This window comes from Catharus ustulatus, chromosome 3, assembly GCF_009819885.2.
Source record: "Catharus ustulatus isolate bCatUst1 chromosome 3, bCatUst1.pri.v2, whole genome shotgun sequence".
Classification (NCBI taxonomy): Eukaryota; Metazoa; Chordata; class Aves; order Passeriformes; family Turdidae; genus Catharus; species Catharus ustulatus.
In genome coordinates, this window is record NC_046223.1 from 31,764,623 (window position 1) to 31,789,904 (window position 25,282).

At 40.7% G+C, this 25,282-nt stretch overlaps 1 protein-coding gene across 3 annotated transcripts in view; it reads right to left on the minus strand.

Annotated features, from left to right (window-relative positions):
• The window catches only part of GLP1R (glucagon like peptide 1 receptor), an 81,600-nt gene that overhangs the window by 44,029 nt on the left and 12,289 nt on the right, over positions 1–25,282 (minus strand). For all 3 annotated transcript variants that reach the window (XM_033055950.2, XM_033055949.2, XM_033055951.2), the window contains exons 2-3: positions 9,804–9,900; positions 8,450–8,560 (exon numbers count right to left, since the gene is read on the minus strand). In XM_033055950.2, coding sequence (XP_032911841.1) covers positions 8,450–8,560; positions 9,804–9,900 — 208 coding nt within the window. The remainder of the gene's footprint in view (positions 1–8,449; positions 8,561–9,803; positions 9,901–25,282) is intronic.

The window sequence follows — 25,282 nt, forward strand, 5'->3', positions numbered from 1 at the left end:
AATAAGATTTGTCTATCTCTCATAACTCTAGGAAAATTGCTTTAAACAAGCATAAAATCCTCATGGTCAAACTGCTAACCTCTGGTATTTGGGAACAGAGAAAAAATGGGGAGTGCTGGAAGAGGGTCTCAAACATAGGTTACAGCAGGGAGAAATGAGAAAGAACTGACCTCAATGTATCCTTGCAGCTGACAGTACCCTGGAGGAACAACCCAGTCTGATCTCTGCACTTCCACATCCCCACGTGAAGCTCAGGTCATACAATCTCTGTGACTGGGCAAAGTTATTGTGTGAAGTACAGCTGTGGTGCTAGATATTTCCATGATTTAATCAGACCAACTCCATCTCTAGTAGCAGAGACAGCCACAAGGTTACCATCAGAGGTCATCTGGTATTATTGCTGGGTTAGTCTGCCACCAGAGAGACTTCCAGGTCTCTCACATCACAGGCTGGAAACCAATGTTGTTTCCAGGGGTCCCCAGGCTATAGTTTACCTGATGATCTGGGAAAACAAAGGAGCAGGTATAACCATTGCAAAACAAAACACAGTAAAGAGAGGATAACAGAGATAATAAAGTGAATTACAGGAGACAAGTGATTCAAGCAAAGGTAAATGACAACAGAAGTTATTAAGTAAACAAAGAAAACAATTTCAAACTAGGAGAAAGGTAGATTTAGATAGCATAGGGAACTACAAAGCACTAAGACCTCATGGACAACGTCAATACATGGCATACAAGCCATCTGGCCCTTTACTTGGCACAAGAAACATTCCAAGATCTCATGAAATTGTTAGCGCACAAGTCCCCCACAGGCCCATGTATGGTTATTCTGGAAGACTTCATAGTAGTACAGCTAAATTGTTAGGTCTTATGTCTCCCCCCAGGACTGAAAAGAATCCAATGCACTCCTGGGGCACAGTTGCTGGCTTAGTTTCCTCTGAAGAAACAGACACCAAAGCTGCTCAAACTAAATCAGTCTCGGCAAGCAGCAATCAGGGTTGCTTCAAAACTCACCGTGCCATAGCAAGATACCAACACAAATACAGACTGGCATCAAACTAATTCAGTTGTCAGGCCCCTCAAAACTAGAGACAGATTCTAAGCTGAAACAAAAGCATTTGAAGATTTCAGATTTTGAGTGGAGATCTGAGCAACAGCCACATCTGTGTTGATGCAGGTCTGCAGCCAGCCTTGGTGCAGTCCAGTGCATATAGGAGCAACTGATGTGGCCACTGTTCACATAACTCATCTGAAACTAGTACCTCTGGAAGGTTTTTTAATTAAAAAGGATTTAGTGCTATTAAACAATAAAATATCAGAACCCCAGAGGAGGCATAATTGCAAGACAAATTGTGCAGCTCCACGGTTTCCAAATCCACATGGTGTTACTGGCAGCTGGCCTTCAATTATGAGAAGGTAACAAGAAAAAGCACACAGCCAGTGACAGTGAGGCAAGGTGCCCGTGGTCCCTTAGAGGAGCCCCTGCTGCTCCCCTCAGAGCTTCTGCACTGATTGGGCTTTGAGACAGCTACTGGCCCCAGAACTTGTCATAATCTCTCCAAATACAAGGTGTGCAAGGCTTACCTGGTGCAACTCCAATGCTATCATAACCCGAGTGGGCTTCACATACAGGAGCAAAAGCTTCAACTCTGTCAGCCACAAGTATAGAAAATTTGCCTCCAACAAGCTCTGGTTGTGGGCCAAGATCTGTACTGGCAACTTTGCAGAACAAATTCATTTAACAGCAACCTCCCTCCTGCTACTTCAGCATCTCCCCACAAAGACCTGCCCTCAGTGGGAGTTGCATAAGAACAAATAAAAGCCAAATAGAGCTAGAGTGAAATTGCTTGCACAGATTTGAGACACTTCTGTAGTTTGTTCTTTCAAAGATGTATAAGCAGGCCAAAAAAGCACTTTGGGTTAGGATTTTTTGGGGGGTAGAGAAGCAAGTCATGCAAAAGTTAAGCATGTGCTTGTTTTGATAGTCTACACATTTCACTTTATATTTCAAAGCATAACAAAAACACTTGAAAACCAAGAAATCTTCCCAAGGAAAATTTAAGAATTTCCCTACAGAGCCCTGAACAGAATATTTTATTTGACCAAAATTAGATTCTTTTTCACATTGCATTTGCCCCAATGATCCTGCTTCTTGCTGTCAAGAAGCAATAAAGAGCTCCCTCACTACATGCACAAAGCTATTTTCTATGGCTTTCAAGAGACACAGATAACTTTATGAACTCGTGCCTGGTAGTTGCAGCCCAGCAGCGTCTGGGCTCCTCATGTGCTAGGATACCAACCCCTGTGCTGTGAGACATCAGCCACCTATTTCTCATTCCAGTGACAATGACTTAACCTGCATTGAAGCAGAGGCCACTCTAAACCTCAGCTACTTTGGCTTTAGTGAGATTACCCATATACCTCTAATATCCTTATGTCACAATTTTCTTTTAAGAAAATAATATAATGACTAATATACTTGAAGCAGATGAATGCTAATACAGCTGCAATTACACTAATCAGGAAAATTATCTACATGAGAGAAAAAAAAAAGACTCAAAGGACTGAGAAGAAACTCCCACATCTCAGTTGGGTGAAATTTCCAATCTAGTTTGCTGTTTAACTCCAGATGCAAAAATGACAGCACTGCAGTGCCACTGAAGGAAGAGAAGATAACCCAACCTTCAGAGCACATCTCAAAAGTGCACCCACAAATGAATAGCCACTATTTCAGTGCAACCTATAATAAAAAAATTCCTTTCAAAAGCAGGTTTAATTTACTTGCCTTTTAATTTACTTTTGTCACAAAAAAAGTCTGTAGTAGCAGTACAGGCATACATGGTTTCAAGCATAAAGTCTTGGTCTAATGTTGTGATCTTTCTTCTATTCAATTACCGTGAGCATATTCCCAGCCCTCAAGAGTCCATCCCTGCAGACAGCATGCCAACAATGATGCTTTCAGGGATGCTGACACACCTGTTAGGTAACACAACAAAAAACTCTCTGTTTAGAAATGTTTATAAAGAGATCTGACACAAGTGGGACAGTACTGATTGTCTCTGCTGTACTTTACAGGCTGCCTCTGCAAGCAGCATTTTCAAAAAGGGTTGAAAATAAGTGTTGCAATCAAAGGAAAGTGATCTTGTAAGGAAAAATCTTGCAAGTGCCCATATTCCTTAGCCCAAAAGACCTGTAAGCCCATCTTGCATGGATTTGTCTGGCAAAAGGCAGGTCTTTAGTCTCTCTGCACACAAGTCTGAATAGGTACACAGCACTGAAACCAGATTAATTCTGAAGTTTCTCAAAGAACAGATTCTCATCTCCCTGCAGTAGCTCTTGTACCCTGAGATAAATGAGCAATCCAAAGAAGTGGAGAAAGCACGACTGCTGAACCGTGCCCACAGTGCAGACAGGGATTCAGAGGCCTCCACATTAAACAAGCAAGAAGAATGTCACACCTCAGTGAGTAGCTCTGTGGCATCACGTAGAACATTCACAAGAACAGACTGACATGATGTGCAGTTGGACTAGTGACACAGCATATACCTGCTGAGCATGTAAAAAGTTCTTCATACCATTTTCAGCTTGCCACTCTGCTAGGCAACCTGCTGGGCCACATCTGCTGTTGAGATTTGCAGAAGGGCAGGCTCAAGACTGACAGCCACTAGGACAAGAGTGGTACACAAACAGCAAAAGCTATTAAAGCATAGTTTGCAAAACCTGTAACTCTCCAAGGAGCGCTCCAGCTTCGCAAGCATTTACCATGTAATTTCTTCTCCCCATCTCATATTCTGGCTGACACCAACAGAAATTTGTAACACCTGACAATAATTGGTTACCAAGACTTATAAAAAAGAAATTAACAGAAGCAGAGAATAACAAAACAGTCAATATTGGATTGAAACTCTGGAGATTTCCTAATACAGTGAGGAAAAAGGGCAAGTTGCTCAGGTTCATAACTAGTCAGGCTATGATCATCTTCTTCAAGGACAGACTCCAAACTCTCTCTGGATCACCTGTCCTAGGTATCTGACCAACCTCACCATAAAATAATTATGTTTAAAGGAAATTTTCTGTGTTTTGATACATAAGCATACACATTGATAAGACTTCCCCTGAGGCCTTCTCTTCTCCAGGCTGAACAATACCACCTTTCTCAGTCTCACCTCATTAGACAGACACTCCCACTCCTCAATAAACTTCAGTCATTTGCTGGACTTGCTGAAGTAAATCCGTGTCTCTCTCATACTGGGGAGTCCAGAATCAGTAAAAGCACTACAGATATGTCACTCCCCAGAGCAGAGGGGAAGGATCATCCTTTTGAGCTGTCATTAGTGCTTTCCTAATACAACCCAGGAAGCCATTGGTGTCCTTTGCCTCAAGGGCACATTGCTGCTCATGCTGAGCTTGGTGTCCACTAGTACTTCCAAAGCCTTTCTGCAAAGTTGTTTTCCAGCCAGTCAGCACTGACACACACAACTATTCCTCCCCGGGGAAGAACCTCACAGGACTCCTGTTAGTCCATTTTTTCCTTTTGTCTAATCCACAGGTCATCAGTTTGTCAAAGAGGATGTTATGGGAGCCTGTGTCAAAAGTCTTAATAAAACAGCTCCATTGCTCTTCCCTTAGCCACCAGGCTAGTCCTCTTATCAGGTTCATCATGCATAATTTCACCTTCACAAACCCATGTTGACTACTCCTACTCACCTCCTTGTCTTTCAAGTGCTTGGAAACCATTCCTAGTATTATTTATTCCGTTACTTGTCTGGGGACTGACAGAAGGCCAATCATCTGTAATACCTCAGATCTGCCTCCTTGCACTTCCTGAAGATAGTGGTGACAATTGCAGGAATCTCCCTCAATTGCCATGACCTTTCAAAGACACTCAAAAGTGATCTCACATCAATATTGATCAGCTCCTTCAGCACTTGTCAGTACATCCTACCAACTGCTGTGGACTTGGGTATAGTACATGAAATATTTTCCATATTCTGATCCTAATACAGTTAGTAAGTCTTCATTGCTTCCAACTTTACCACTGATCACAGTGGCCTCAAACTGCTGAAGGTGAGTTTTACCAGAAAAGGCCATGATGAAAGCAGTGAATACTTCAGTCATTTCCCTATCCTTGGCCAAAGGTTCTTCTGCCACACTCAGCAATGAATCCAAATTTTTCTCATAGCTGTTTAGAAGTCCTTTTTGTTGCTCTTCATCTCACTTGACAAGATTCTGGGTAGGCTGTGACTTTACCAATGCTATCCTTTAATGACCAGTGTGTGCTTCCTGGATCACCTTTCCCTTCTTCTACGTTTTTATACAGAAGTGGTTAAGTCATGAAGAGACTCAGCCTCAATGCTTCTTCCATTTCAGTACCCCCTCATGAGCAACATTTGGTTTCAAGAGACTCAGTTAAGTTCCCAGGGATTCCTGGGGGTATACCCCAGCAAGCTTTGTACAAACTTGAAAACCTGACTCCTAGTCAAGGGAGCAGCAATCTTAAATATTTGAGTTTGCTTGGTTGAAGCATCTTGTACTTGACAATGACCTTCCCTGAACATGTTTTGAAGGTACTTTCCAAACAATGTCTCATCTTTTCCTCCTCTCCATCTCCAGTAAGTGATGAGATGGAAGTCCTGCAGTGCTAGAACCTATTTCAAGTTCCGAGTAGGGGGCTAAGCAGAACAAATAATCAACATGCTTTAGTGACCACTCTAAATCACAGGGTGTTCAATTTTCTGTTGCTCTAGATCTTCTAACACAAAGACATTACCTCTTCATCACAGCAGCTCATTAGCATTCACTTTGAACATGACTCCACAAGATGTCACAGAATACTATCAGGTCATGGTAATTCAGGCTCCTAAATTGCATACCTGGCACTGATACAAACCTCTTGTTTTATATTGTACAGTGAAAGTCCTCCTTGTTCCATTCTAATTCCTCACTGATAAAGCAGAGGTTGAGGTATATGCACAATTTGCTCAACAAGGGAACACATCCAGAGGTTTAATGATTTTCTGAAGTATTTTGCAATTCTCCCAAGCAAGGAGTTTACAGACTGCTGGTCTTCTCACTGAAACAAACACCATTTTCAGGATAATTAATTTTTTTAAAAACTTATTTCCTAAAGTATGAAAGATATTGCACATTCAAGTAATTTATTAATCTGCAGTATTCCGTTAAACCATGGCTTTTTCCAGCAGTCATTTCAAGAGCAGTTAGAAGTCCAGGTCTTAAAGACTGAAAGTAAACAGGTTTAGAGGAAAGAAGTTAAAGTTTGTGAAGAATTTCAGGTATCCAGACAGAAAAGCATTACTAGAAAAAACCTGCAGTATCCAACCATTTTCTGTTAACAGTGAGGTAAATATTAATTTTATACATTTGAAAGGGCTTGTTTGTCCACTCCAAAAGCATAACATCTTCAATAACCTAAGGAGGATTAGCAAACAGCATTTTAACATCTGAAGTCACTTAGGAAAGCTGACAAGGCTGAAGAGGTAACCAAGGGTGGCCTCTGCAAGAAGAGGCTGGAGCTGTTTTATGCTGGACACAACTGGTTCCAAAGATCCACTGCAAGGCACAGCTGAGCCCCTCAGCCAAGATCACAGGATCAACAAGGCTGGAAAAGACCTTTGAGATCATCAAGTCCAACCTATGACCTAACACCATCTTATCAAGTAGACCCTGGCACCCCAGGGAAAATATGCAACAAAAAGACACACACTGCCTGGCAGTGAGGGGTGAGAAAAGAAGTGTGAGAAACAGCCCTGTGCAGAGCACTAAGGTCAGAGAAGATGAGATGTTGCAGGCACCGGGGCATAGATTTATTCACAGCCCTTGGGCTTCCATGGTGGATGAGGTAAACTGACTGGTGGGCTGTCAAACTAGCGGCTTTCTCTCCTTGACAGGACGGGGGGAAAAAAACCAAGATGTAGTATCTTGTTGGTCAAGATAAAGGAAAAGTAATGGGAAAAACTGGGACAGGATGTTGCCACAGAGGGGAACAACTACAGGGAATCCTTTGTGGTTGTGAAGTGATGAAGGGCCAAGGGGTGTAGTAGTGTGAGTGAAAATTTTTGACTTTCGTCAGTGTTGTGGTGACATTTTGATTTAACTATGGGGATTTACACACACACACCCCAATCCTTCAATATAATGACAGTTCAATAAATAAAGCAAAACTGCACGTGGAAGTAAAGCAAAATAAGGAATTTATTCACTGCTTCCCATTAGCAGGTAGACATTCAGCCACTTCTTGGAAAGCAGGGCCTCAGCACATATAACCGTTGCATGGTAAGACAAACACCATCATGAATGCCTCTACTCACTTCCCTTTCCCTAAGCTTTATGGCCAACCACATCACAGAGCAGGAACATCCCTTTTGTCAGATCAGATCAGCTGTCCCAATTATGTCACCTCTCAGCCTCATGCAGACTCCCAGGCTCACTGGTCTCGGGCAGGGCTTGGAGTGAGTGCTTTGACACTGAGCAAGGGTTATTGGGAAGAAAGTAATCTCCAACCCAGCCAGACCCAATATAATCTCTATCCCTAATTTCATGCTATTTTAATTAGCATTATGCCCAGGTCCTACATTATGCAATACATTTATGTAATCTGACTATCCCATCCTTTCTCCTTATCATTCCTGATATCCCTCCATACCAATACGTGTTCTCCATGCTTACACCATACACTTAGCACCCATCAATCAGAATGATATATCCTCATCAACTAATATTGTCTGTCCTTTAACAGAGCCCAAAGCCAATTCTCCACACCCCGTAAGCTGGCTAATAAACTGTTTCATTTAGACTTCAAAGCATAGAAAGGTCTTCAAAAGAACAAGCTGTACAAGTCACTGTTTTAAAGACAGAATGCTAGACAAAGTGATCTAATACACCTTGTCTTCAAGTGTGCATGCACATAAGGGTATAAAATTTAAAGGTAATATTCAGTCCTTCATAGAAGAAGTCTTTGCAACCATTGAAAATGCCTTCATCTCACAGTGTTCTGAGAAATAAGTTTCTCTCAGGAAGCAGCACAAAACACTTTTACTGTAGACTTTTCTTTCTGCATCTTCTACAGGATCATGTACCAGTTACCTGTGTTACTTTTATCTCAGTTTTCCAACTAAGCCATTATCACTGTTAGATAGCCTTCATAGATAGAGCTAGGTTTATTAATAGTCACCACTATCCAAGCAGCAAAACCAGATGAGAGCAAAAATATCCCAGCTAAACACAACTTTTAAGAAGTCTGCTCTCTCATTTTCATCTTCTCCTGCTAAACAGAGATAAAGAATGTATCATACTAAGATCTGTCCCTACTTTTATGTTACAGAGAACTGACTGCACCCACAGACATTTAACCCAATCTTGTCCCTTCTAAGACTGGGCAAGAAAAATGGGATTGGTTTAAAGCTGTGCCTATAAGCAAAGGCTCTCACCTGCATTAGCCCAGGGAAGATACCAGGGGCAGCTGACATTCACGTAGGTGCCAGGCAGTCCATCTGGCCAGCAGGCATAATCATCAAATGTTCTGTTGCAGAACTTGCCTTCTGCAGAGAGAGAGAAGGGAGGCTCATGCCACTGCCTTGTGCTAATACAGCAAGAAGACTGAAGAGCAGAATATAAAAGAAAATACAGACAACATGCATTTAAACTCTGATGTGGAATTATATGACATTTATTTTTCCAAACGAGTGAGTTTATCTTCACACAGGAAACTGTGGTTTCAGGGAAGAACTAAGGAACAGATTAGGGTTTTACACTGAATCAACAGACACAAAAGTAATGGATTAGTATTAATTTATCTATCCATTTTTTACACTCTTCCTGGTTACAGTTTAATTTAAAATAATTTTTGCTATGAACACTAAAGGTAATAATTCCTCAGAATGGTGGGTTCAAATACAAATTCATGCAGTTGGAAAGTCTACCCTAATATATAGGTCCACCAATGAAATATCCACACACAACCATAACTTTGCATTACAGCTTAATCAACATGAGAATACTTCCGATTCATTAAACTGTCATTCTTAGAGGGCAGCACTCAACTGTTCAACAGAATAATGCAGCAGAGGGAGATGAATGTGTCCCTGCCATTGTCATCAGCCACTGCCTTCACTCTGACATAATAATGTAGTTAAGACAAGGAATATTAAGTTTTGAAATAATTCTTCACAGGCACAACTTTAGACACATCTTCAGTGTGTCACAAAAGCACTGAAGCAGAGGAGAGGCTGCATGGTGTCCAATTGTGAGCATTATTGACAAGTCACCACTCGTCCTCTAAACACCGTGATGCTGGCACATCACAGATGCTCTCAGCACATTACAGGAGCTCAAACACTAAGGCAAGCTACATTCTCCTTAAGTCACTTGTTTTTTTTTCCCCAAGCCATTTCAGCATTTTACAAGGCTCAGAATAATTTATACCAACTTTACAACCCACAAGCTCCTAGTTCAATGTGAACAGCATGGTTCCAGATTTTCCTAACCCCTTGACCCCTAAAGAAGTTTCAGGTCTATTACACGAGTGGCTGTTTGAAATGGTACAGCTACCACTTGCCACTGCATAACACTCTAGACCAAAGGACAAACATCTTTACAATGAAATTATTCCTAAAAACACTTCCCCAAGCAGAGGGAAGAGCCCCACAGAGAGCAGGCAGGAGCAAATGAGATAAAGAAGCAATGGACCAGAAAGAAGTATATTCAAGCTCATAATCACTCCCTTGCTACTGTTATCATGCATTTTAAAAACGAATACATCCTATCCCTACCAAATCAGCTTACCTGCCACAATGGGGGGTGTCTCATACAAGTACTTCTGGCACTGGAGCTGATACTCCTTCCATTTCTGCACAACCTCAGAAAGGGACCCATCTGAGCTCTGAAAGAAAAGTCACAAGTCTCAGCCACTACAGGGATTCAAACTAGGTTTTTCATGCAGAATGAGTAGGTGAGTGTGAAAATGACTACAAAGAGATAGAATAGCACTGCTTATCACAAAGGGTACAAGATGATGCTATGTATTTGCCTAATTTCAACAAAAAAAATCCCCTTCTATTTGCACACCACAAGGAAACAAACATCCCCACAAACTATACGGTGTCCTCACTGAAACCCACACTGAGCTAGCCTCGCTCTCTTGAACACGTCCCAGTTGTGTGATTTATTATCTCATGAAAAGACAGGGACAGCAGTAAGTCCTTTATTAGTAGAGGTTCTTTCCAACAGCAGTATTTCTGCTTTCCCATAGATGAAAACAATTTAATTCAACATATTTAGTGGGCATTTCCCCAAGCATTCTTCCAAAACATGGATGAAAGCTTTTTCAGTCTTTTTTTTTCTCTTTGGTGAACAGCTTTTCCCTGCATCCTACATATTTTTCCTGCAACTGCAGAAAGACGTGGAGCCTCCTTTTTGAACATTTTTACAGGCTGCAGGTTCCACCATCAGCTAACCCAAGCAGTGAGGGGGCAGGGGGAAAGTATGTACAGACTTGATCTGAGGACAAAGGAAATTAGCTGTTATTAGAGTGAGCAGCTAACTCAGGGCTGGCTGCTCACTCAACCCTAGAAGATGCCCTGCCTGGCTCACAGAGATCCAGCTTTACTCACTGCATTTGAGTAGAGACATTACTCCTTCTCCCCCCTTTTTGTATTTGTATAAACCAAGTTTAAATATCCAGATTAGGAGGCTGTAAGCAATCAACAATGCAGGTAACTCAGCCTTCTTTTTCCAGAGAAAGCCTCATGGGTGTCTCAGACATACAACCAACAGCATGAACCTAATGGTACAACACTAATGCTGCTGAGTGGAAGGAAGTTCATTTAATCCCAGATGTCAATCAGTTTATTTAGTGAAGCACAAGGGTAAATAATCCTTGCAGTTTTACCCTCCCAGCTTCAATTGCTAATTTTTATTTTCCACTTGTGCTTCTAAACCTTTTCTAGATGGTTAAAATAAAACCAGAGTATGGGAAGATTTATTTTAAAATTAAATTATAAAACCCTACTGCATTTCAGTAATGTCAAACTGAATCCTGGCCACTACTACCGATTTGACTAAAATTTAGGCACCAATACAACCACCTTGGTATAACAGACAAGACCTCTCAAGTCCTCCTGTTTTATATCCTTCCAATTAAAAACCCATTTGAAAAGAAACCAAGCACCACATGCATAATGCTTCTGCCTGGATTAACCCACATTCAATTACAAATATGGTCTTGTACATGTGATGGAAAGTACAACATTTAGTAAATACCTGTGTTGTGTTTCAAGAGTAAGTACCTATTAACTTGTAGCTAGGGCCTCATGGCCATAATTTTAGAAGAATTTAGTTGGCTTCCCCTGAAGTCAAAACCAGCACAAGCCTGTGGATCTTGGAAACTCTGACCTTGTTTACCTGATTTAAATCACCTTATCTATGCCAATAAATGTTGCAAAGTCTGTCTATTGTAAAACAAATGGATTCTACTGAATGGAAAAACAAACCTGTAGCACAGTGAACTATGCTCAACATACCTGAAGGGGAAAGAAAACATCACCTAAATTAGATCTACAGGTTCGTGTAGAGAAACAATCAGTAACTAAAAGCCATTTACATATCCATGTATGCTGAGTAATGACAGATGACCTGAATACAGGGAGAGAAACAGTTTGCAAACTTCAGTTTCTCTCAGGCTGTCTTCACAAAGTGACTTTTAGGTTATGTATCTTTTAGAATCAGAGAATCATTTAAAGGTCTTCATTTTACAAGGGTGGTTAATTGAAGTTACATAAGACTGTTTCACTATCCTCTCAGCACCAGGTTAACACTAATAAAGGAATTTAAAGGAACGTTTTCAGGATGAATTCTTAAAGTACAATCCAGTATCATTTCACAAGTTACTAAACACCACAAATCTTCTCCAAAAGTAACTATTGATCAAGCATGTTGATAATTACATCAGGTTAATCAAAACTTAGCTTTTAAAATCATTACAAGATACAGATGCATACAGAGTTTCATTTAGAAACAAGACTCTACCTTTTAAAACATCCTGACAATATCCTAACACTGCTTACACAAAAATGTAGCTCTTTTGGAATCTGGAAACTTTAAAGTCATTTTTCTAAAGTAAGCTTTCATCTGCCTTCATGAATCCAGGAACAATCAGCTTTAACTAGAGCTTAAAAGCAAGCCTCTATCCCATAATTTAATGAAAAAGCAAAAACATTCTACTTATACTGGTTTTTCATAATGTGAGAAGACACCTCTAAGAAGGAGATTAGCATAACTGTAAGACCAAAATAATTAGACGTGCCTTTCTGTGGAAATGACCTATTTGGAAGACAGTTTTCTATTATCTATAGTTTGTTGCAATAAGACAATCAAATATAAATTCTAAGACTACATAATTTGTTCTCTCTATGCACCAGTTCACTGTGATTCAGCTAAACACTGTGGTTTGTTGTCAGACAAATTGACTTCAACTTGATTTTAATATATGCTACGTTCTATTTCTCAGAGCTTATAGCTTACACAAACAAGAATCACAAGCTACACAGTGCCACAGATTTACCAGCTATTTAAATACAAGATACTGTATTTTCTTGAGAAGTTATTTTAATCCTTCTGTAACAAAGCACTACATGAAAGTATACAAAGTCCAAGGTTCCTGGGTCAGTACCTAAAATCTGGAGCAAATGGAAAATGTTAAACTCAGAACTATGTTTTCATTGCTGAAAGCATGTAGTTATGATTTACTCAGGGGTTTTATTCCTGTCATATTCAACCACGGGTGGGAAAACAGCAGTAGTTTTGCTGTGGTGAAAATATACCACAGAGGAATAGCAGAGAAGTTGGAAACACAGCTGACTGGTTAAGGTGGAGAAGTCAAAAGGCATGAATGGATGAGATATTAAGGAGGTGAGTGATGGTGCAGCCTAAGGAACATGAAACAAATGAAGAAAATTAGGACAGTTAAAGGGACAGAGACTGGGAGTCTCTCAGGGTATGTATACAATTAAGTGCAGCTAATCTCTAATGAGCACACTCTAAATTAGCACATTAACAGCCTGAAATCAGAATTCCTTACAAATCCTTGACACCTTCATAGGAAAGCCCCTTTCTATAGCCATCGTTTGTCTTCATAGGCCCTACTGTAAAAGTAAGCATTTTGATCACTTCTCAACACTTTGGAACTATTCCTGCTGAAACAAAAACCAGCATCCACACAGATGCAAGGTGATCAATGCCACAAAAGCAATATTCTAATACAGTCAAATCTGAGCAGAGAGGGTATCAAGCCTCCAGACAAAATGTACCATGAAATGGAATTAAAGCGGAAAGCTGATTTCTCAGAGCTTCAGAGGCAACTGGTGACCCCCAGGATTATCTTCTCTCTTCTCCCACTACCACATACAAGGTCTCATGGTTTAACTATTTCAGGATTACAAGCAAGACTTTGCCTTGTTGCTACAGGCTCACACGTAAGATTACAACCACTGGGACCTCCAAAGTGCTAGCCTTAATCATAAAAGGCATGTGATAAGGAACCTGGCACTGAATAACAGCTTGCATGGCCTAGGTGTTCTTCTCTTGGATAGTAATGCTGCTATATCTACTTTGTGAGAGGAGGATTCAGATTATATTTACTGCCTTTTAGCTCAGAAGGGTGCTAGTAAATTAAACTTCACTGCCCTTTTTTGAAAAGCCCAATGAAACATATTATTTCAAGGCTAATTTTCTCAGGATCAGCACAGCACTAAGATAGGTGAAGATGACATTACAAGCCTTATGCTCCTTCTGACTCATAACATTCTTTCTGATATAATACTGATCTCATTCAATCATCACTTAGGTAACATAAGCTGTAGGTTTGTATCAATACACCAGTGCAGAGCAGATCAGGACAATCCCCAGCCTGGCCTGGCCAGTGATGCTGTGCCTGATGAGCTCCAGGGCATGCTTGGCTCTCCTGGCTGCCAGGGCACCGCTGACTCAAGTTCAGCTTTCAATCAACCAGGATCCCCAGGTTCCTTTCTGTGCCACTGCTTTCCAGCCTCTCATTCCCCAGTCTGTCCCTGCATCCAGGGTTTCCCCATCCCAGGTGCAGAATCCAGCACTTTCCCTTGTTGAACTACATAGGGTTGGTGATTATCCAGCCCTCTGACTTGGTGAGGTCTCTCTGCAGGGCCTCTCTGACTTCAAGTGAGTCAACAGCTCCTCCCAGTTTTGTACATTCTGCAAACTCCCTCAGTATCCCTTCCAGTCCTGTGTCCAAGTTGTTTATGAAGATGTTGAAGAGCATGGGGTCTAAGACAGAGTCCTGGAGAACCCCACTAGTGCCAGCTCCCCAGCTGGATGCCAGCCCATTCCCTGTAACCCTTTGTGCCCAACCCATGAACCAGTAGCTCACCCACAGCATGATGTGTTTATCCAGTTGTGTCCTGGACATTTTGTCCAGAAGGATCTCATGAGAGACAGTATCCAAAGCTTTACTAAAATGCACTGTACTGAATTAGTGTTAACAGAGTCCTTTGACTCACTGTTCACCTCATTATAAAACAATCCTGTCGAGGTTCAGTCCTTCAAGTCCAGCGCTTCTTGAAGACCCAAAGGCATTCCAGAAGTGTGTTAGTGTGGGATAAGGTATTATTGTTCAACCCTCACTCTCCCAAAGAGATGATAGTCAACTCAGTTTTATAACTGCTTAGTTCAACTTCTGTGTAATAAGTTAACCTAAATCCATTATGTGCAACATCTCAGTCCAGTTATTCTCCTTTAAGGGCTGAAGCTATGCCAAAGGAGAATAAGGTACATCAAAAAATGATGTCTCTACTATAGATAGTTCAAAAGAAGTATCATTAAAGGTACCCTTTTACAGAGATCATAAATTAGATCATACTTCAGGACTGACATTCCCTAGATTTCTGTATTTATCACATTCTCTTCCCACATTACGTTGCCCAGTAGCAAGTTTAATGTAGTCATTTGACATTATGCAATGCTAAGTGACCCTCTGAGATAAAGTCATTACTCTCAGTCCCTTCTGTAGGGCTGCTTGACTGATCAGATGATATAATATTAATTATGCTTCCCAACTCATATTTTACAAGATACTTTGTCAGTGGTTGGATCACTCTGTACAAATTCCTCACCCTTCAGAAAAAATAAACAGGATCAAAACAACTTATCTTTCAGAGGGAAACCAGCTTCTAGGAGCTTTTCCTGTAAATGCTTCTGTTCCTTAGTTACTAATGAACCAATTATTTCAGAAGCTCAGGAGCACCAGAAAAAGAAACCTTTCAGCATCCTCCCTGCTAGTGAAAAGCAAAAAAAAATGAGTTCCCTCAAAAGCAGCTACTGAATTCAGGGAGAAATTCCCTGGTGACACCTGCCAGCTGTTCATGCCCTTAGGGTGCAGCCGCTTAGTACTTGTAAGCCCTTCAAGAAAAACAAAAAGTCTCAGGACTTCGATAAAGGCAAATCTTGAACAGTGTTCCACTATCTGTCCAAGCATGGAAAGCCCTCTGCTCTGTCACTGACTTCAAGTTTCATGACATCAAGCTTTTGAACTCAAAGTTGCAAGAGGAAGCTCTCATCAGATACTCACATAAGATCAACTCACAGAAACGACATTCCTCTGTTTTCCTCTTCAGATTTCTTTTTCTTTTGTTGGTGCTTGTTGTTGTTATTCTTTTTGCTTGTTTTAAACCAGTGGCTGAATATCAGCATTCCTCTCTCTCAGCTGAAAATGAACACTGCATCACACAGTCCCTTATCCTGGCCCTTCCTGCCTTCATGTCTTTTTCTTTTCTTTTACACCTCTGCACAGCTTCAGAAGGAAGGTTTGGCCAAGCTCAATCCCACATCAGCTTTAATAGCACCTATAAGGGCACTTACCACCAGTGGTCCACATTCCCCTCTCCCAGCCCCCTCCATTCTTAAGACCCGTTCCTACTAGATTAAGGAAAAAAAGAATAAGCACAGTCATCTCCTGTAGGTCTAGAGATGCAAAATGCTTCTGCACAGAATCTCAGACAAGGCATTTTAAACTAATGCTTTTAAACTAGTACTTCTGCACAGAGAGCTCCCAGTTCAGCTGACTGATCGTTCCACAAATCATCCCAAATACATGAACTGCCTGAGCAGGCAGGAGAGTTCAGCCCTAACCACAAAGGTTTCCATTCCAGGACCAAACACTCCAGGTCTGTCCTGGGATCTTTCATTTGTGCTTTGAAAATACCCAGTTTTCCCGACCCTGAAAATTTTGTTTTGACAAGGTGCATCTCAATGAGAAAAATATCTCTTGGCCCTGTAGTTTTCTGGATCAAGATAAAGTATTTGGCGTTCAGACACACAGATGTCTGAGCAAACTTTTAAAGACCTAAATCAACTTGCGTAACATACAGTTTCAAAATAAAGGGAATAAAGTAAAGCCTAATATTTCAGCATGCTACAAAAATCAGCATTATCTTCTAGAGAAATAATAAAATCAAGCTCCCATAGGTCAAGATAGTCTAAAAATATGGTGCAAACCTGTGTTTACAGGGTTCAAGTTTCTAATGTTTGTCTCCAGTGATGGACAGACCTGGGACAAGAACACTTACCTGCAGAGTTGTTTTGTCCCATGAATAACTTCCAAAAGACGGAAAGACTTTTGTCTTTGGGGGCTGTTAGGACCCATGAATCCATATACTCACTGTTGAGGCAAGTACACATTTAGATTGGCAGCCACTGTTACTGGAAAATGTTATTTTCATTACAATGTCTTTCATCTGTTCTGGTAAGTGTTCCTGTCAAGGATGTATTACATGAGGCACTCAAAAATGCCAGAAGGAAACTACTGAGCAACTATGCAAAGGGACAGAAGAAAAACGCAAAATTCAAAAGCAGCTGTAACTTACAAACTCTTGGAGAGAAGAAAGCAATCCAACAATTTTAGTGGGAAACAGCATACAGCACTCATGAGAATTACATTAGCATACAAGGAGATTTTACTGTGCATTGCAAATTTAGACATATGCTTTCTGAAGTGCTCTTTAGCAGAGGACTTTTATTGATGCAGTAGTACAACACAGCAAGCAAAACAGTAGTTTAACATATATTTTTAGACAGATATGCCAGGTATAGCTCTAGAAACATCATGAAATGAACAAAGGCAGAGTTGAAGAACACTGCAGGAGGAATGGAAGCCACAAAGCTGAAGAGCAGAACTCACAGAATTAGAAATAAAATTCTGTCTTGGCTACTAGAAGAGCAACTCAACATTTCATTAAAAATTGTGTAGTTACATGGAATAATAGAATTATTTGGGTTGAAAGACATTTAAAGTAGTTCTAAGTAAATGTAGTTCTAAATGTAGTTCTAACATCCCTGCTGTGGTCAGGAACATCTTTCACATAGATCAGGTTGCTCAGAGCTCAATCTAACCTGGCCTTGAACACTTCCAGGGATGGGACATGCACAGCTTCCTTGAGCAACCTGTTCCAGTGGTTCACCATACCAATTCTCATATACAGTAATTTCTTCTTTCTATCTAAAAATCATTCTACGCTCCTTCAGTTTAAAACCTTGTCCTACAACACTATAAGGTCTGGTTAAAAAGATAAATCTCTCTCCACCTTTCTTATAAGCCCCATTTAAGTATTGAAATGGCACCATAAGGTCTCCTCAGAACTGAACTGAGTGCTCTCAGCCCTTTGCAGAAGTCTCAGATCACTTCCACAGCCCTCTTTCAGACCCAGTCTAGCAGGTCTATATTTCTCTCATTTACTGGGGACCCCAGAGCTGGATGCAGCACTCCAGGTGGAATCTCACAAGAACAGCAGGGAAAGAACCACTTCCCTCACCCTGCTATCCACACTGCTTTGGATACAGCCCAGGATACAATTGGGTTTCTGGGCTCTGAGTGCACACTGCCAGCTCATGTCCAGCCTCTCACCCACCAGTATCCTGAAGTCCTTATCTGCAAGGCTGCTCTCAGTCCATTTTCACCAAACCTGTATGGATACTGATGATTTTCTTGATCCAGATGCAGGACCTTGCACTTGGCCTTGTTGAACACGGGCCCACTTCTCAAGTGTGTCAAGGTCCCTCTGGATGGCACCCCTTCCCTCCAGGGCATCAGCTGTACCACTCAGCTTAGTGCCACCTGCAAGCTGGCCAAGGGTGCACTCAATCCCACTACATCCACTAAGGTATTTAAAAAGACAGAAATTCTCAGTATTCTCAGTACAGACCCCTGAGGGACATCACAATCATATACTATTAAATGGAATAGAGGGAAAATGAGGGATATATATAGAGATGAAAAAAACCAAGGATGTTCAGGATGGAATTCAGATGCCTGATCATTGTTCCTTTCAGCATAGATGTGTCCCTCATGTTGTCTCCTGCCACTTCTACAGAGAGATAGAGGATTCCCCTATATCCTACATCATATCCATTAGTCCCATACAGAGTCTTTAATACTGTAAAAATTTTGAGCAGCTCTAGATGCCTACATTTGGGCAACTGACTCATCTCTAAGCTGTTCAAGCAAAATAAAGTAAAGAACATCTGTCAAAGCTGGACTTCTGGCTCCTCTTGCTGAGGTTTAAAATGCAATTAGTTAAGCTGGTTCTTTAGCTCATACTGAGCCAAGTGCATTTAAAAGAATCTTTATCTTATGCTTATAACTGACTTCTCTGTACCAGCCAGCAACTGGACAGTCCCAGTGCTGGCTGAGTAGAGGGACAGACTGAGCTGGCAGCTCCACAGAGCCATGGAATTGCAACATTTGAGTTTCCACGTTAAAAAAAAGTTACCACAAAAAACCATGAACATCATTTCATTGTAAATAATCTATTTTCACAAGGCAGGAAAAACTCTAAATCTTTCCACTTTCCATACCAAAACAGCCCAAGAGAGTTAAGCTCCCCCAACTTTTCAAATTACTATTTAACAGTCACCCTTCTTAATGAGCTGTGGTGCAAAGTGTAGCTAGTTTTTCCAAGATCACAAATGCTGTAGCACAAAAAACCTGGTCACCAGTTTGTCATCCTATCACTGCAATCCCTGCAATAAGTTCAACAACAAGAAAAAAACCAAAGCAACCATATAAATCAGTCACACTAACCTTCACAAACCTTTTTCTCACTGGAAGCATTCCCATCTACACATTTATTTGTAAACAAACTGAGTTCTCCAGTTTAAAAAATTACTCAACAGAAAAACAATCACCACAAAGCTATTTAAGAAACAACACCACACACAAACCCCAAAATTTCAGTTTACAATTTCATGGGTTCTGCATCTACTATCGTTTAGAGATTGCTAGAGTAGAATGCAATCAAATCTGTATTGCTTTTACCGGTCCTAGTCGAGGGCAACAGTTTATTTTGGGTTTAACAAATGCAAATTAACTCCCTCAGCAGCTCATTGTCACAGTGGCTCAAGGTTCACTGTCCCATTATCTGCTGTATGGCTTGTCCCTGCCAAGGCAGTTATATGTAGCACCTTTACAAGTTGCCAGTGCTTTCATCCACAGTCACAACACATTTGAGAGCAGAGCATACAGGAAAAGTTCTGCCAGCGATGCTCACTCTCCAGACGTCATCTGTTTGCCTTCCAAATCCCAAAAAGTAAAAATACTTGACAAATTCATCCAGGAGAGATTTACTTCTCAGTTTTCCTGCAATCCCTCTGAGCCAGGGAAGCTGACTACAGAAGCACAGACAGGTCAAGCTGAATCAGAGACTTTCCTTACTCCAGGACTGCAAAGCAACTTACGAACCACCCTACTGCTACAGGAATCAGCTCAGGTTATTTTTCCAATCTGCTGCATTAACCTCACATACCAAATACTAATATGAAGTCCCTCTTGTGCAGTCAGGCTCTCTGGCTACAGCTGAATAGTAGCAAAGGATCTATGCATTAGTTCTGCAAGGCAATCCCGTAAGCCCCAACACTTCTGTCCCCAAACAGTAGCAGAAGACAGGAACTCAGAGGTAAGACCTAACTTCTATTTTACAAACAGTTTATCCCTACCCCATCTTCAGGTGACTTCTAGCACACTGATTTTCATCAGTTGGGCTCTCATTACATCATTTTCTCAATGCATGGGAATTCAGTGTATTCTCTTGGCTCACGATCCTTACTAGCCCTGGGGCCGGATTTTGATTCTTTACTTCAGACAGCACAGCCTTCAGTCCAGCAAGTCTGCTGTGGGAACAGCCAATTTGAAAGACAGTCATTACTCTCCACAGAAATCAGCCTGTCTCCACCTCATTCCTTCTTTCCTCCCCTTTCTCTCCCCAAGATACGTGTAGCTAAAGAGGATTGTGGTTTAGCTACAGAAGTCAACTGCAATGGTGCTGATGTTAAAGCTTCCGTTTGTCGCCACTTTTCCTTGGGACACCTTCAAAATAAAAGGGAAAGTAAGCAGCAGCAGAAGACTCCTGTTCAAGCAGTAAGCATACTGTTTTTCAGAAAGCAAGAGACAGGATAAAGCCAAAGGGTAAAGCAGTTTACTAAGGCAAGCAAAGAAAAACATGCAGAGAGTTTCAAGTAAGTTGTCCAGCCTGGACAAATGGAAACCTAGAAGAGAGACCTGCCCCTACAGACAAGTCTCCAAATTATTCATTTTGAGGGAGGTGAAGTTGTGCACAAAGCTTCCCCTCCACCCAGCTCCAATTTTAAAAGCACTGAGGGAAGCAGTGACCATGCAGTAATAAAGCTGAAAATGGATAGGTCACTTAAAGGAATTAAGCTCATTCCATGTTAGCAGTTTCACAGCTACACGTTTCCCCATCTGACACTAACCTTAAATCAAGCAGGCTTTGTAGGAACAGAATACATTCACAGAGAAGATGCTAGAGAAAAAATTTAGGCATTTAAATAACAGAGGCTTGGCTTGACATGTATTTTCCGAGAAAGTTTTCTCTCTGAGTGAACCTGCTCTGCAAAAGACTTATGTTTTCATTTCGGTTCACCCTTAAAATGTACTTTTGAAGAGCTGGGTCATCTTGCAGCATAACTATCAGCATTTAAAGCAGCATAAACCAGCACCACTGTTGAAAGCAGTGGTTTCTCTGTGCCTAGAGAATGGGGGTGATTTTCTCCCCCACACCTCACTCCCCTTGTCTCCTTATGCCTTATTATGCACTCATACCATTAGCACTGCAAGCCAAACAGCCTTACCCTCAGAGGTAAAATTAAACAGGAAAAAAATTTGACAGGCTAAGTGTTGCTGTGAAGCAGAGACAAATGCAGCACAGCTCACAGTAAGACATAAGAACAATCTCAATTATCCACCATCCTAGAAGTGAGTAGTAAAATCCTATATAGCATATAAAATGAATTACCCGTACCAAAATGTTAAGCTAGGAGTCAAATGTGTTACTCAAAAGAAGCAAAGACTCGACTACTTCAACAATTGGAGAAATAGCCCCTAAACTTTCCTCATCTACACTCCTACCATACAGCTCCTACTGATTTGTCACCTTTTGCAACCCCTGTGACCTTGAGGCCAAAGGACTCATGAGGTAAGTTCATCGATTTCCCACATAGCACCTTCTAGAGTCTCATACCAACTGCTGCATCCATCTCAAACGTGCCAGCTCGACCAGAAAATATCCTTCAGAAACAGATCTAATTTTGACCTGAAAACTCCAAGTGACCAAGGATCCACTGCACTCTTAGACGCTACTGTGGTTTATCATCCTCAGTATTGAATTCTTTACTTATTTCTGGTCTGAGTTAAATTAACTATACAAATGACTTCTCTTTAAAGTAACTACCTTGCAAAACATGAAGTACATCACAATAGTTTTAATTAATAAGATGAATCTGAAGTAATTAAAATCATATGTGCCTCAATTTTCCCAAGATAATAGATTGATTAATATTTATGAGGTTAGATAACTTTTTAGTCTTTTCACAAAACTGTCGGATGCATATCAGATGAAACAGTTAAGAGTTACTAGTGAAACCAAATAGAAATTGCATTTTTCATAGATTGCTACCATCACATACCAACACTGTTGTGGAGCTCTGCAAAGCATAGTCCAGGCTCCTCTACCTCACTGCCATTAAGCTGGTTTCTGATAAAGAAGCCAGTTGTTCTTTAGCCTCAGATTACACACACTTGTTAGACAGTTTCATCTTCACTAGCATTTTTGAAACTGTCAGTTTGTACTTGGCAGCCATCAGCTCCCTTACCTGTTCATTACACATAACTGCTGGAATTATTTTAGCAACCACATCCACTTCTTACCAGAACAGTTTAAGTTCTGAGAAGATATCTGCAGAGCTGGAGGTACTGGGGACACTATCAGCATCACTATCACCTCAAAGTTAAAAATACCTGTGCTTTTTATATGATAATGTTTTCCTTTCACACAATTTTTACTCTTTCAGCTTTGCAGCTGCAGATGGCAGCTTACATCCTTTTTTCTACTTTTCCAGTTAGAAGGAATGAATTAGGTAAGCAAGTCAAAATCTGTAGTAGATGGAAGTGCTGCAGTATCAGGGCTGTAGATCACATCTGCTTTTAGAGATCGGTAAAAGCTTTCATGTCTGAACACTTTGCCCAAAAAAACACATCTGTTCCTTGCAGCTACCAAAGTAGAACACTGCTGTAGTGCAGACAACAGTCCCTTTTTCACCTCAGGCATTTTTTTTTGTTTCAGCACTGTAGATTATGAAGGCAGAAAGTTCACTGAAACACTTAGATTTAAAATAGGTAAATAAGCCACTGTTTGTGAAATTTTTGCTCGAACATCACTACACAAGTAAAAACACTTACTACCCAGGTAGACTTAAAAGTACTCAGTGGAAAAGAAAGGAAAGGTCAGCTCCAAAAATAGACTGGAAATGGCAGAAACCTAAAAACTCTTGTGTTCTAACAACCTGCAGGAACAGCTTCTGTTCAGGTCACCAAGATGCATCCACCTCCTTTATGATAACCAAGATTTATTCAAATGCAATGAGTAAGTCCTCGTGCATGCAAGCCTCCTGCAACATCCTTTATACAACAGTCTCCAATTATTCACATGAACAAGTCAAGAAAATAATAAAGTTAAATGCTTTACAATTCCTATCTCCAAAACGATAGATTATTCAGCTATATACAGTGATTTAAAAAGGGAAAAAATAGACAAACTGACATTTTTATTGGCTTTTAAAAACCAGAAGAAACAAATGCTCATCACTACAATATAGTGAGGTTCCAGGTAAGCCCAGAATCTCCACAGGCTAGTCACTATACAAAAAAGTGGGGGTGGAATTTCCTAAAAATCTCCATGTTGACTGGAGTTGTTCAGAAGTATCCATTTCAGGCAATTCAAGGGAGGAAACAACACAACCAAAAAAGGCAGTAACTCACTACATGGAGGACAGGAAGACAACACTGGCCAGAGCTGGGACACACTCCCTAGAGGGGCCCACTAGATGAGCAGCTTGGGCAAGCAGACAAACACAGCAGACAGGCCAGCTTGTCTGTTTTGTTTCTACCAGAACTTTTAATGGAAAGGACACTAACCCAAAGAACATTTCTCTTGTCAGATTCCTTGGACCAGAAATGGTCAAAAACTTGAGAAGGCGCCGAGGTGAAGGAAAAGACAGATGAGAGGGAAAAGGCAGCTAGAGAGAAAATTATTTAGTCAAGAACAAAGTAGGCTGACACTCTCCATTCCCAACTGTTCAAATAGTTTATTTTCCAGTTTGGATCATAAAACTAAATAAAAGATAAGCATTGCAAAATAAGCACGAAGCATTTAGATCTCAGTGGTGGTGGAAGTTGAATATTTCCACGTCGGCTGCCTGTCATCCCATACTTGACAGCTTTCCAACCTTGCTACAAATTTGCTATGAAATTATCTTCTCATTTCCCAGTGACATAGTCTGCTGCCCATGCTGTCTTTCACATAATACTTTTCTTCTGTGCTGATCCCAGCTGTCCATTGAGCAGGATACAGATACTATGGACAGTATAATAAATCTGTTTTTTCCACAATTTGGTTTGGCTCCAAATATTTCCAGCATGACAAAAATAGGAGAAAGAGGGAAGAATAAGAAGAGCTATAAATTAAAAACAAACCAAAAAACTCCAGAGGCCATAAAGTAGCATCAGCAAAGATCACCATCTCAGATGTAATTTGGGGATAATAGAAAATATTGGGAGTTCAGAATTTTTATCCATATTCTTTCAGCACACTAGCTGGAAATTTAGTTTCTCCTTGATCTGTCAGTACAAAGGCTCTCTTCCCCTCCTCCATACAGTACAGGCATATTAATGAATTACTCAAAAATGTGAATTTTCTTTAAGGCTTTACTTAGACATTATGCAAAGCAGCTCAGCCATAATGGCAAAGCCACGATTAAAGAGAACTGTAACTATTTCTGTTGAAGAAAAACTATAGAGTATTTTCAAAGACAGCAGAGCAAAGAAACAACACAGCATAGCTTAAAGCCAGGTTGTGAACCAAAGTGCTGAACACCTCAGAACTCCACATACAACAGGCAATACAAAACATAGACATGAAAGAAACTAATCATGGAAAGCCTGAGCATAAAGTGTATAAAGTTAACCTCATGAACTACAAATGATGTTTACATTAGCTTTGTTCTCCCAGTGTTACAGCCTTCAAGCTCTGCCAGTAGTATGTGCAGCACCGACTGACAGCTTGGTTTGTTACTAAGTGCCTGGCTCTGTTTAATAGTACAAACAGTCTCATTGATGAAGATCTCTTCTGTGCAGCTGTAACCCCTTCTCCACCAGTAATCAATTATACAGGAACTGAGAATATTTTCAGACAAACACAGTCCTTCAACATTGACTCAATATAAAAAGCAATTCCTCCTCTACTGCTTTCTGTAGCTATTACAGATTATTTCCAAGGCATACATCATATTAGTATTCAAACACACCAACTTGGTGAATTAAGTACACAGAGAAGAAAGCACTGCCATTCCTTCCCCATAACAGGTATTAGGAAGGGGTCATCTTACCAAATGGACTATCTCCACACACACATTTCTAATAGCAAGAGTGATAACAACTCCTACTTCCTATGCAAATGTAAGGCAACACTGTACTCCGTTCCCCTCTTCAATAATTAATATGTAAAACCACAGCAATTCTACTCACCTGACTCCCTAAAATGAGGGGAGCAAGATAATAGAAGTCTGCAACTTTAAATCTTTTCACGCAATACAGTAAAAGAAAAAGGAAACTTTCCCAAGGCCCAAATCTGGACATTTCTCATCATCAACTAAAAGATCAAACCTGATGAGGG